Genomic DNA, 13,593 nt, shown 5'->3' with positions numbered 1-13,593 from the left:
GCTGCATGCTGGGATCACAGGCACGTGCCTCCACCCCCCATGGAGAGTGGCTCTTTAACAGTGGTTAAACAATCCATGCATGTGCCGTTCTTGTCTACGGAGTATATCAAGTTACTTGAGGGCTTCCTGCCATCCTGTTTGTGGATTTGTGCTCAGAAAACACTTAGGCTCTGTTGATACAGGCGATGTGTACTCAGAGGTCCAGCATTTGGCTCTTGGCATGATCGATTGCTGTAAATGGCATTCAGAACAGTTCTAGTAAGGTGTCCACCGGACTGCATTTTAAAGCAGGGCTTTCCTTCTTTCTTTTAAAATAATAATAAATCAGAACGGTTGGTTCCATCTACGTTAAAAGCCTTTTAAAAAGAACAGTATCATCTAACTGCTGTTTCTCAAGTGAGGCCCGTATCTGTGCCCTTATCTGTCTCTAATTTCATGTAGGCATCGGGTCTGAGGGTGCCTTCCCCGTCCTAGATGGCCATTGGAGAAAAACATTTAAAACCTGCCGGAACACCAGAGAGCAGCCAGTCCCCGCTCTGGAGCTCCCAGGCTTCTGTCTTTGTGTCTGTGACTTCAGAGATTCTTTGCTTAGCATGACAAATGGAAGTCTTTGTTCAGCAAGAGATGCACTTTAGAGTGTGTGGGCACAGGACACTCCCAGCCAGATGAGGACTCACATTTCACATATGTGGGTAGTCATTGTGCAATATCTTAAAAATCTATTTATTAGGAACGTACAAATGTGAGCATGTGAGAGTGCGCGTGAGCAAGAATTGGAAGAGGCTGAGCAACACCCAGCATTCTCCACTATTTTTCTTTTCACCCGCTGGTCACCCTTTCCCTGTCCAATCCTTTTTTAATCTCTGAGAGGTGGTGTGTGCACAGTGGGACTGTTGGAGACCATAGTAGGACAACTGCCACCGTTGCCAGAGTCACCATGAAACCTCCAACTTATGTCCCAGAAAATTTTCTAGAAGTTTGAGCTTCATGTTTATGATAGCCTCAAACTGTAATTTTCCTGTGTTTGAGAATTATTTTTCTCTCATAGGGGATATTTCTCCCTGTAATTCTGTCACATGTGACACCACACTTAATTCATTGTCATGCCAGTGATACACCAAAGATACGGTATCATGCCAGGCACACGAGGAACATCGCCACACAGACCCAGAACTCAGGCGGTTTCGTCTGGGTCCGTCTCTCCATGAGATGAGGCCCTTGCTCTCACAAGCAAGGATGGAACACAGAGACCAGGAGGAGGCCTGGGGCTGTGGGCGGGGAGCTCATACCGACCACGTTCTGTCACTTGCTGGAACATATCCAGCGCTGGGGAGTTTACCACTCCCCGGGCCTCCCACTTCCTGGAGAGTTTTCATCTTCTGATACTTTTATTTCTGTCTCACATGCTCTGCTTATAGCGTTTGCAGCTGGGTCCTTTTGCATGTGAGTTCTCTTCCGTTATGCGCAGGCAGCTGTCAGCCCCTCCCAGCCATCCCGTGTCCACCATCACTGTCTCAAGATGATTTCCAGGTTCCCATGTAGATACCAAGGAGCACTGGCCCTTACTCCATGAACTGGGTTCTGTCCCTTGAGAGCCTCCATATTCCTTTGAAAGCTAGCTGTGTAATAATGACTCTTCTGTCTTTAGATGTGTTACGGGCATTTAAGCCTGGGTGTGAGTGTGTTTCGTGCATGGCACTTCCCTGGTGTGTAAAAGAGGACAGACAAGGGACCTGGCTTCTTCGGGAGTCTGAGCTGTGGCATCCTCTCCTTGCAGGTTACCTAAATGTGCTCTCTAACAGCCGCTGGCGGGAGCGCTGGTGCAGAGTGAAGGACAGCAAGCTCATTCTTCACAAGGACAGGGCTGACCTGAAGACCCACATCGTCTCCATCCCACTCCGTGGCTGCGAGGTGATTCCGGGCTTAGATTCTAAGCACCCGTTGACCTTCCGGCTGCTTCGAAATGGACAGGAGGTGGCTGTCCTAGAGGTACGGGATTCCCTGGGGTTTACACAGGCTCTGTCAATGCCATGGTTAGATCCTCTGCAGAAGACCCTCGCTGCCTGTAGGGACAGATTTTGATCCAGCCCCTTCCCCTCCTTGGCTAATTCTGTTTTTCGTTGTCTTCTGGGTTTCTCTTTTGGAGAGGCAGGGATGATATATGCTTCCAAGAGCATCATGCATGGCCTTGCTCACCACAGTTAAATGCCTCGGTCCAAATAAATGGGTCACTTTTCAAAGTGCCCAGACAGGCAAGTGGGGGAGGGGAGATCCCCATTAAAATACTTCTAAGAATAGGTTACCGAGGCACACGGGGACTATTTCCTTCACTTGTCCTCTAGAAAGCTCCCTACATTAGGGTCCCTGACACCCTGTGGCAGGGTCAGTTAGCTGCAAGCCTGTGACTATATTCACTTTTTATTGTCTGCTTGACTGCTTTATAGGATAATTCACCAATCTTCCATCTCTTTTTTTTTTTCTATGTGCCATTAATCCAGACTTCTTTTCCCCCTTTCCTCCTTTATCCTTATTATGATTAAGTTACACACGTGCATCATACATTCACAGACGTGAAGAGTTGTGTTTTCCAGGGTACATGTCAGTGTGGTCAGCAGAAGTGAGGCTATGTTAGGCGTGGATCAGTGGCTGACATGTGTGCTGCCCTCCAGATGCAGAGCCCAGTCTTAAATGGCTGTGGTGTGGGTAATGGGGCTCTGACCAGGGTCAAGGTGTCCAGGAAAACAGGCAACAAGATCTTGAATTTCAAGATGTGGGTGCTGATTTCCAAAACTGTTTTCATAGTAGGTTTCTGTTTGTTTTAGTTTTGGTTTGACAGGGACTCACTTGCCCAGATAGTCTCGGGGACCAGGAAGATGACTGTGCCCCCTGGTGGCCCCCATGCAATAACACACGGCTCGTCCAGTTCCGGGATGCTGTATCTGCCCCTAGCTCTCAGCTGATCTGACACCAAGCAGCCAAGTCTATTTTTTTCTCTTGGCCTCTTACTTGTCTATAAAAACACGTACCAAGGATGGCTCAAAATTTTAACAAGAATAATTTGAAAGGTAGTCTGAGAGAAAACATTAAAGAAGCTACAAGGTCCGGTACCTACAGATGCCTTAGAAACAGTATACACAGAGCTAGTCGAAACCACAGGAAAGTGTCACACCTGCAGAGATGCAGTGGGCTTGAAGATAAGTTGCCTTTTGTCTTTGAAAATAGTATCCAGATGAGAGAAACAAGCTTGCCATTGGGTACCAAACCCGCTGCAGCACAGGCTGGGCGAGGACCTTTGGGAGTCAGGTCCTCAGTAACTTGCTGTGACTCCTGTGAATCTCTATGTCTTCCACTACGATGCCCTCTCCCAGATAATGGGGAGGCATCATGGTGGTTTAAATTTTAAGTCCCTTTGCATCCTTTTTCTGTACCGTCCAGCTCTCCAGCCTAGTGTGAACACAAAGCTAATCCCGTTGCCCAGACAATGAGTATGGCGCCTCTCTCACCCACACTCAAGCCTCCGTGTTTTCTTCCCCTTCCTGTCACACTCCTCTGTCTCTCTTCCCCGTGGCAGGCATCATCTTCTGAAGACATGGGCAGATGGATTGGCATCTTACTGGCTGAGACAGGCTCCTCAACGGACCCAGGAGCCCTGCACTATGACTACATAGATGTAGAGATGTCAGCCAATGTCATTCAGACAGCGAAACAGACCTTCTGGTAAGACTCGCGCACGGCCTGCGGAAGACCTAAACTCGGCAGCATTCTTGTATTGTTTGACAGTAGGTGCTCTGTGACCATGCCGACCAGAAGCACACCAGGGGACTTTCCCTCGGTGGAGTGCTGGCCCTGATGACCCCAATGCTGGTCATTTCAGCCCTCTGGGATTTTTGTTAGAGTGGCCTTGGCAAACTTCTGAAGTTTGGCTTTATGGGCCCAGTGATCCCCGCTACATCTTCTTAGCTCTGCCCTTACAGCCAGGGACTATAAGGGATCGAGGCTGTTTTTATTTACATCAACAAGTAGTAGCCCTGGTCCTGTCCTGTGGGCAGCTGTTGCCCCTCCACCCACTCGTTGACAGGGGTCTTCTAGGAAGCAGAGAAGGTTCTGTCTGTTGCTGAAACAACGCCCGAGATCTCAAAGACTGTCAGCGCCACACTTTCTAGATTTAAATTTCGGGCAAAAGCATGTTTTCGAGCCAGGATGCTTCCCGAGCACAGTCGTCATGAGGGGTTTGTAGCAGCAGATCCTAAGGGGTCCACAGCTCACGTTCAGCATCGTCAGCTGTTCCACAGGTGAAAGGTTTTTATCCATGGCCACCGGAGACGTGTTCTCCTTTCTCAGTGCTTTGATGTAGACCGGTGTCCAGGCTGTGGTGGTGAACAGGCCTCTCCACATCACTGTGCCCCTGGCATGCCCCTTTACTAAACACAATGGAGGTAGGGAATGTTGAATATACTTGAGGTGGCCTTGGGCTAGAGGACTCCAGTGGCCACAGTGTGCCACAGTGAGCCCCACATGGCCCACGGTGCAAAGCCACACAGTAGACACAAGAAGTAGTCCCAGGCAATGGATTGCCAGTGGGCCTGGTGGCCATTTCCAACTTCCTAGTTTTTACCTTGAAAGATAACCAAAGGGCTAGGGATGAAGCTTAATTGTTATAGTGCTTGCCTAAGCATGCTCAAGGCCCAGAGTTCAATCTCTAGCACATAAAGTGCTGGCATCTCTAATTTAAGCATATGGGAGGTGGAGGCAGGAAGAGCTGAAGTTCAAGGTCATCTTTGGCTACATAGTGAGTTCAAGACTCTCCTGGAATACAGGAGACCACATCCCAAGAAAATAAGATAACTGATAGACTCTGGGCCTTTCAGACACACATTACCTTAGAATGGACCACTGCCCCTAGCGAATAGCAAAATCTGAACCAGTGAAGGGAGGCTTACTCAGATCTGAGATGGTTTCCACATTCATACCAGCACTGAGCACACAACGGCTCCCCAGCTCAGTGACTCCCTTCTTATGATAAAGTGGCAGAATCACACAGTGGGGCCACTGGTGTGCACCATGGAGAAGCACACAGTAGGGCCACTGGTGTGCACCATGGAGAAGCACACAGTGGGGCCACTGGTGTGCACCGTGGAGAATCACACAGTGGGGCCACTGGTGTGCACCATGGAGAAGCACACAGTGAGGCCACTGGTGCGCACTGTGTTGATGGTGACAGGAGGTCCATTCCCAGGGCAGGGTCAGCCTGTGGCCTCCATGACAGGGTATAGAGAGTCTAACTAAGAAACTGCCAATCATTAAGACTGTCCACAGCCACCTGAGAGGCTGTGGGTATGTGCCCCTCCCTCCCAGCTTCACACCCCGTGAGGCTGCTTTTCTCATATATGTCACCCAAGTCGCACAGTGTGGCCACTGGGTACAGAAGCAGGAGTAGGAACCCAGTTACCAATCTCGGAGAGACCTTTACAACCTGAAAATCAATAGCACCTTTTTTTTAATTTGTTAGCAAAGCTTCACAAACACATGCATGCACACACACACGTGAACATATATATACATTCACACATAAATACATAGATACACAAATATGTATTAACTGTGATAAAATATGGTAGACTTGTGAATACTGTTTTTAAGTGAGTACATTTCTCACATTTTAACAAAACCAGTAGGTAGTGGGCAGGAACTCCTCACAGAAGAGCTGGAACCAGCCATGAGCCCCTAATACTAGGAAATATGAACTTCCTGGGCCAGCTGTGACATGTCAGCATGCAACCAGACACTTAGGTCACTCCCTGTATCTAACCCCCCATTAAAAAAAATCATTTTAAAAAGTATTTTAAAAATATTTTATGTGATATATTTTTATTGTATTCTTTCCTCTCCCATGGCTCCTGCCAGATTCTCTCCTCCTGCCCCCTGCCAACATTTTTTATCTCTCCCTAAGAAAACAAACCCAAAAAGACGAACACCAAACCATACTAACAACAAAAGAGCACACATGGAAAAACCTGGGGTCCTTTTGTGTTGGCAACTACTCCTGGGCATTGGGCCAGGTCTAGAACATGGTTGATATGCCTGGTGACTCTCCATTGGAGAAAATGGACTTTTCTTTTTCTAACAGGTATTAGTTGCAAATAGCTTCTTTTGGGGAGACAGGGATTGAAACAGTCTATATATCTTTGGCTGCCCTAGAAGTCACCATGTAGACCAGGCTGGTGTCAAACTCACAGGGACCCAACTGCTTCTGTCTCCTGAGTGTTGAAATTAAAGGTGTGTACCATGGCACAAATGCCCTCTTGTTTTGTGGGGTCTACTTCTCCTTTTCAGTGCTGGGCTCTTGCCATTTTGAACGTGTGCAGATATTGCATGCACTGCCACAGTCTCTGTGAGTTCACATGTGCGTCAGCCCTGCTGTGTCTGGAAGACACTGCTTCCTTGGAGTCATCCCCACCTCTGTCTCCTATAATCTTTCTGCCTCCTCTTCCCCATAGATCCTGGAACCTTGAGGGGAGGGGTTAGGACTGAGTGCTCCAAAGTCTCTTGTTCCTTACACACTGTCCACTTGTAGATCTGTGTTCCATCCCATCTACTGTAAGAAGCAGCCTCTCCAATGAGGGTTGAGCAATGCTCTGATCTTTGTGTTTAGAAGTATGTCATTAGGAGCCATTTTATTGCTATGTTTTTTTTATCAGAATAACAGTAGTAGGTCTCCCCCTCTGACCTATTTAGTTTCAGGTTCTTAGCCATGTTAGTAGTGTTAGGTGTGAGTTTCATTGCATGGAGTGTGCCTTAGTGTCAGGCAAAGAATGGTTGGCTACAACCATAACATCTGCGCCGCTACTGCATGGGTGTTGCGCGTATAATATATAATTATATATTATAATATATAGCATAATTGCTATTGTGGGTCAATAGGGTTTGTAGCTGGCTCATAGTAATGATAATTTGTTTCTCCTCCTGTATACCTCCCAGCACCATGAACACTAATCAGTAGCAGTAAAACTTGCCGGGCACCAGCTCTATTGTTCCAATTTTGATGGGCTAAGGAAGTGATATCCTCGGCAACAGCATCTTAACATCAGCTTGTAGAAGTAGCCAATAACATTGACAATAGCCTGTAACATTGGGGTGGCTATGGGACCCCATTGGCCAATGACTTAATAAGATGTAACTCACTCCTGCAAATGGGGGTTTTATTAGGTGACGTAAAATGTCTAGTTGGTGCATTTTCTCTCTATGGTGTCTGCATTTAAATTCCTTTTATACATTTTAGGAAGCTTCTGCAGTAGTAGGTTTCCACGTGACTTTTCAAAGGCTTTACTATTGTCCCTTCCATATTCTCTCCTTTACCCCCACTCTCCCTTCCCCCTCCCTGTTTAATTCTTCAATTGTAGTTTCACACTATAACTCTATATCCTAGCTCCCCCTTTTGGGATATCTACCCCCCCCACCCCAGTCCCTCACAAGCTACTTAACTCCTGTAGATTTTTTTTTTAATGAGAAAGATCCTGTAGGGCAAAGAACACCATCACTCCAGCAAAGTGGTAGCCTACAGAACAGGGGGGAAACTTTAGCACATAAACATTTGGCAAAGTCATATCTAAAATATGCAAAGGTCTAAAAAAAATCCAAACACCAAGAAAACAAGTCAGTTTTTAAAACAGGGTATAGAAATATCTTAGGGTTTCTGTGATCAAATATGACCAAATGCGGCTTGAGGAGTAAGGGGTTTGTTTCAGCCTAGAGTCTAACATCACAGTCCACCAGGGAAGTCAAGGCGGGCACTCAATCACAGAACTTCATCCTCTGATGTCTCCACAGCCTGATGGATTAACAGTTGTTAGCTGTACTTATGTGGAAATTACTGAAATCCTCAAAACAAAAACTCACATAATGTTAACTCCAACCAGCAAACAGATTACCACATTCAGGAGAAACCCTGAATGAAAGTATTTGCCTCCACACACACAGCTCAGTTTTTCCTTTTATAACCGGGCAGAATTTTAATTTAAACCAAATGTAGGGTGGTCACATCTTGGAGAAAGGAATGCAAGTCTCTGTATTGAACACTCTTCATTAAAAAGGCACATGCCATAAACTTAGCCTAGGAATCTTTTTTTTAAACCTCATTAAAACCTTTTTAGGGATGTCAGCTAGCAATAAAGTTAATTTTCATGTTTTAGTTTCTAGCCAAACATTCTCATAAAACTTAACAGAGAAGAGACTGAACAAGGAAACAGCCTTCAAAATATGGTAGCTGGCCAAGCAATAGACGGCCCGGGATTAAGTTAATTTTTCGCTTTTTATAAGTTGGCGGCTGTGTGGCGAATCTCTGCCAAATGATTATGAGAATTATCAGCAATTGTGTCTAACTGAAAGAAAGAAGACAATAAGGGTTTGAAAAGGAACAGGAAATGGAGAGAAACGCTTGTGGGATTCTCCCGGGAGATGGGCATGCAAAAAAGGTGGGTGGTGCTGGACACCAGGACACGTCCTGGGGCTGACCCAAGACCATGAGCCACCATCTTCAGGTCCCTGCAGGTCTCTGCGTTTGCATATAGCATTTCCTCGGATGTGCTTATGTCTTAGAGTTAGACTCATTTCTGCTTACACACTTGGCTGAAAGTCACTTTGGAAAAAAACGCCAGAGGGGAATGGGGAACCCCTGCTTATTCTTGGCTCCATGAGAGTTCTCATTACTGGCCTGTGCCCCTCTCTGTAAAGGTTGGGATACTCTAGCCAGTAGAGAAGGCCTTTGCCAACAAGGACACGTGTGTGTCACGATTCCTGCATCCTCTGAGAATCCCCAATCCCAGCTGGGCTCTGTGGACTGTCTTTGATCTTCCTGATATCTGTGCATAAGTGTGAGTATTGGACAGGTTGCCAGAACCTGACGCTGCAGCACAAGCTCTGAGGAAGAGAAAGAGTTAATGTGCACACACATGCCGCACTGAGCACTTGGCAGTGACTGTGCTCAGAGCCAGAAGGTGAAGGCACACTTGGTAACCTGCCATTCTTCCATTTATCATGTCTCATCCACTACGGTCCCCAGTCCTCGACCGAGACAGTGCCTCAAATGCGCATGTGAAACATGCAGGAACTCCTGAGTGGCTGATGAATCTTTTTAAAATTTCCTCCTCCTGTGCATTTAACTTTCCTACAGTTGATTTGACGCAGACTAAGCATAGACTAATAATATCTACGTTCATAAGCTAAGAAGTGTTAAGATGCTGCATCTGTGGGAGGAGCTGTGCTTTCCAGCTTAATCCAGCAGGGGGCAGCAATGCACTGTGAGACCGTGTGGTTATTAAAGTGTGCAGAGCCATACAGGTGGCTGTGTTGCCCCAAGCTACTTTTCTCAGAGAGACAGTTTTGTGGGGAATGCATTTGTTGGTTAACTTTCTGTGACTTTAGACTTCCCAGTTAGGAGCAAATGCTGCCTTGGTTATTTCTTCCTGGGTTTTTTAAGTTGTCTGGAAACAAGCCCAGCTTCCTGAGAAGCCAGTTCATCTCTCATTATGCTCTGGAAACTGAGGTGACAGAACACCCCAGAAGCTTGTGTTCTAGTGGGGAGAGGCAGACAAGAATAGGCTAGGTTGGGACACAAAAGAAAGTCAGCATTGCAGAGGGAAGGGGCTTCTTAATGTCAAGGAAGTACACTCTCACCCTGCCTCCCCCGGGGCACACGGGTTAGGAAGAGCAGTGTTCTGAAAGGGGAGAGTGAAGAGGTGGAAGGGGCTGAAGAGTTCCAGAACATTCCTGACATCATGCAGGCTGGGAAGGAGAAGCTGAAAGAGCCAGGGGCAGATCTGGAGTCTGGTGCATGCAGCCTGTCCTGCATTGGTTGTTTCGGGGACTTTGGAAGCCTCCGGGTGGTGATATGCATCCGGCTGGTATGTTCTGGGTCCCTGAGAAGCAAGGACAGAGAGGAGAGCCAAACCGTCTTTTTCCAAGGTGCAGACTCTTGTTCCCCTCCTTCGGCCACCAGGTATGGGTTTCCTCACACCAGGCGACACCCCAGTTCTCCGTGGACTCCAGCAGGAAGCCGCTGTTCTGGCACTGGCCTGAAGACCAAAAGCTCTGTCCCCTACAGATGTCATTCACAAATCTGTCACCTGTGCTTGTTACAAAGCAGGTGTTAACCCGAGGTTCTCACAACCTCACAGACCTCCTTAGACCACAGGAGGTGGTTCATTTGCCAGGTCACTGGTGTGCTAGGAGAGAAAGAATGTGAGCTATGGGAGACCAGGGCTTCCTCTTCTTCCCTGGTTAATGGGTCTAGCACCTCCCTTGGGTGCCTTCTCTAGGTACAGTGACTTTCCTGGGTGCCGCGCTTTCCCTGAAGACAGTACGCTCCCAGAATGAACACGTCTCCTGGGTACATCTTTTTTCTTGGGCGCACTCCTCTGTGTAGAGTGCCTTCCCTGGGTGCGTCTCCTTCCTGGTGCCTTCTTTCCGGAAGCTCTTCCACCCTGTCATCTCAGAAAGTCTCAGGCTGTGATTAGATATATTACTGCTTCCTTAGTCACCAACACCTCTGTCCTCAGATCCTTCAGGCTCTCCAGGGACAGCAATCAGCTCATTATGACCGGCAGCTGTCTCCTGGTTATCATTAGGGAATTCCAAGAATTGAGGGGCTCTGGCCAAGAACAGGAACCAAGGCCCAATCATGCACCTCACGTGTGCCAGCAGCACAGGCTTCTGAAGCCTTATCGTGGCTAACCCACAGTGCCCTCAGAAGATCTGGGACTAGCTGAAAGTATACTGTGTGTCTGCCGGAGATCACCGGTGCGTGCTGAGCAGCTGCAAACATCCCCCAAATGGCCAGGTAGTGGTGTAGACCATGCTGTTTCCCGCCTTTGGGAATGGCTAGACTGCAGACAGAACAAAACTGGCTCACGGCTGTCAGATGCCCAGCCTGTCAGAGCTGTTGTGCCCTCCCTGTGTGTGCACGTTCCCTACCATAATGGAAACAGTGCTGGCTGTCCTGTTCCCTCCACTTGTAGGCGCTGCTGTGTGTCCCCATAGATGGTATCTGTAGTTTGTACTTGGGCCTGTCTTTGCTCTGGCCCCAGTCCCTTTAAGATGGTGTGTGCTGCTGCCTTAAGGGCCTGACATGGCCTGTGGTAGCACCAGTGTGCACAGAGGCCCTGCTGCCTAACTGACATGTCCCTGTTTCTCTCTCGCGCAGCTTTATGAACAGGAGGGCAGTGTCCACCAGCCCATACCTGGGGAGCCTCTCCAATGGCTATGCCCACCCCAGTGGGACAGCACTGCACTACGATGATGTCCCCTGTGTCAACGGCTCGGTAAGTGTCCTTCAAGAGCCAGTGGTCAGTTTCGGTTGGTGACCAATTGCTGGTCAAGTCTGTCCTGGGGTGTCTACTTTTCGTCCAATGAGATGAAGAATTAAACCACTTCCCTCCAAGCCCTAGCCTCTGACATGAGCATCAGGTCATGTGGTCCCCAGTAGACAGCTCATCTATCATCGACAGGTACATCTCAGTACCAGGAGGCTGGCTAGAAGACAGTGGGTTAAGTTAGAATAAATAGATGGCGCTGGAAGAATATTCCATTTACAGTGTGGGTAAGTCAGACACTGCGCAGTGTAAATTACCCTGAGTAGTGTCACCCAATGCAGCTGCAGCCACCACCACCCTTGTGGAAGCAGTGCCACACAGTGGCTGCCTTGGTGCACACTCGCTTGGCTCCTGGAACTGCCTTCTCAGTGAGCAGGTGTGGGCAGTGTGAGCGGGAAGCCCTGTGCTGAGAGGAGCCAGTGTGCTTCTTTGGAGTTCTCCGACCTTAGGTGATGTTTTAGACTCTGTTCTTACCGGTTCTGTCTTCATCCTTTTCCCGACTGATGTCAAGAGCCATGGTGCATTGGAAGATCTCCCCGTGTGGTGCCTTCTGTCCTTTGCCCTGTGCCCCGTGGACAGATTTTAGGGGCTATGCCTGGTGAGGGCTGTGAGCAGAGCTCTCGCCCCAGTCTTTGTGTCATTGTGGTTCCCAGCCCCCACCCCCACCTCATTCTGGCAGTTGTGCCATTTTTAAGGTGGAGTGTGACCTCCCCTTACTGAGTTAGCCCTGTTTCTGTACCCCAACATTTAGCCCCCCCTCGATGCTGAGCAGCCCTCTCAGCCTGTGGCCTCAGGAACATCTCTACATATCCATGCACCATGCACATGGACAGTCCAAACACCATGCTGGCTCAGGTTCTCTGAGTGCTTCTCCCAAGTTTCACCCATGGTTTGATGTGCATTTGGAAATAAATGTTCTACACTGAAGAATCCTCCTAACATGAATGCTCTGGGCCTTAGAAGCCGAGACATGATTCCTGTGTCCTGCACCTTGGTTCTCCTCAGAGCTTCCCTGCTTTGGGCTTCCTCAGTCTGTTTCCCGGGTGCAGGACTCTGTGACTGCATTTTGGAGGCTTCATTTCCGGGTTCCATAAAGTCTAAGCTTTATGACCTAATGCTCAGAAATTCAACTCATTCTTCATCCCCCCCCCCTTTTTTTTCTTTTTTAAGAAAGGGCTCTGTACACACGCTCTAGAAACTTCTGTGGAATTGCTGGCACTGTTTACTAAGTGTTCCACGTGACTTGCTCCTTGCTATTTTAGGAAAGCGAGAGTCAAGTCAAGTACAGATCACTGTGGACCTGTGTGGCTGTCACTGTGAAGCGCTCCATTCTGGCATTTCTACATTGTTTTCGGTTGCTTGTTCGTCCTCAGCATCACAAAAATAGTCGCTGATGTGGCTGTAGAAGAGACACTCCCAGCCTGGGATTTTTAGGCCTTTCCTATTTTTATAACAAAGGGCTGTAATTATAGTCTGGCAGGAGGGAGCGCTGAAAGGGGAGATGGGCAGAATCTATGAATTAATATTTCTTTTTATAACGCAAGGCAATTTAGAAAGACCTTTGAAGTCTAAACAGATCTTCCACTGGCTATGTGGAGTTCCTTTATATTTTTGTGCGGGTGCTCTGGGATCCCTGTGTCCTGTGACATAGCTTTGAGCCCTTAACTCTTTGTTCAGGTCGTCAGCTAGCACAATGCCATTGTCCCATGCAAGGCTGAGGCCCCCTGCATCTTGTGATGACTTGGCTTCTTCCTTCAGCAGATTCTTTGGGCTGTGACATTCACTTTAGATGCTCAAGTGTGGGACTTAGATTGTATTGACCTTGGTGGCGAATTTGCTGGCCCCAAGGGCAGCGTGGATGAGCCCAGGGCACTCTTTATTCCAGTCATGTTCCTCTATCAGAGCCTGGGGCTCTCTGATGACACACTGTGTGCCATGAGCTTGATGTTGGCCAGCTCTGCCTCACCCTAGTTGTGTGAGCTGCTGTTGCCTCAGTTTCTCCTGATTGCTAAGTAGACTCCGTGACAAATCAGCCGCCGTGTGCAGAACACAGCAGGTGCCGCGGCTCTCACACCTTCTTGTGCAGCTCGGAGCTCCGGCTCTGCTCAGCTCCCCTGACCTCACCCTTGCTCTGTGCCAGGGGACTTCCAAACAAACGCCAGGTCTCTAGAGCTGCTGATGCCAGCTTTTCATTGTGAAAAACAAAACAAAGACATCATGATCCAAT

The 13,593-nt window shown here is 48.2% G+C and overlaps 1 protein-coding gene across 1 annotated transcript in view; it reads left to right on the top strand.

The window, feature by feature from the left end:
- Window positions 1-13,593, top strand: part of AFAP1 (actin filament associated protein 1) — a 107,731-nt gene that overhangs the window by 78,977 nt on the left and 15,161 nt on the right. Inside the window, exons 10-12 of the mRNA XM_080936213.1 lie at window positions 1,778-1,989; window positions 3,572-3,717; window positions 11,198-11,315. Of these exons, the coding sequence (XP_080792339.1) occupies window positions 1,778-1,989; window positions 3,572-3,717; window positions 11,198-11,315 (476 nt within the window). The remainder of the gene's footprint in view (window positions 1-1,777; window positions 1,990-3,571; window positions 3,718-11,197; window positions 11,316-13,593) is intronic.

The sequence above is a fragment of the Micromys minutus genome, assembly GCF_963924665.1.
Source record: "Micromys minutus genome assembly, chromosome: 1".
Lineage (NCBI taxonomy): Eukaryota > Metazoa > Chordata > Mammalia > Rodentia > Muridae > Micromys > Micromys minutus.
This window is presented reverse-complemented; position numbering and strand designations above follow the sequence as displayed.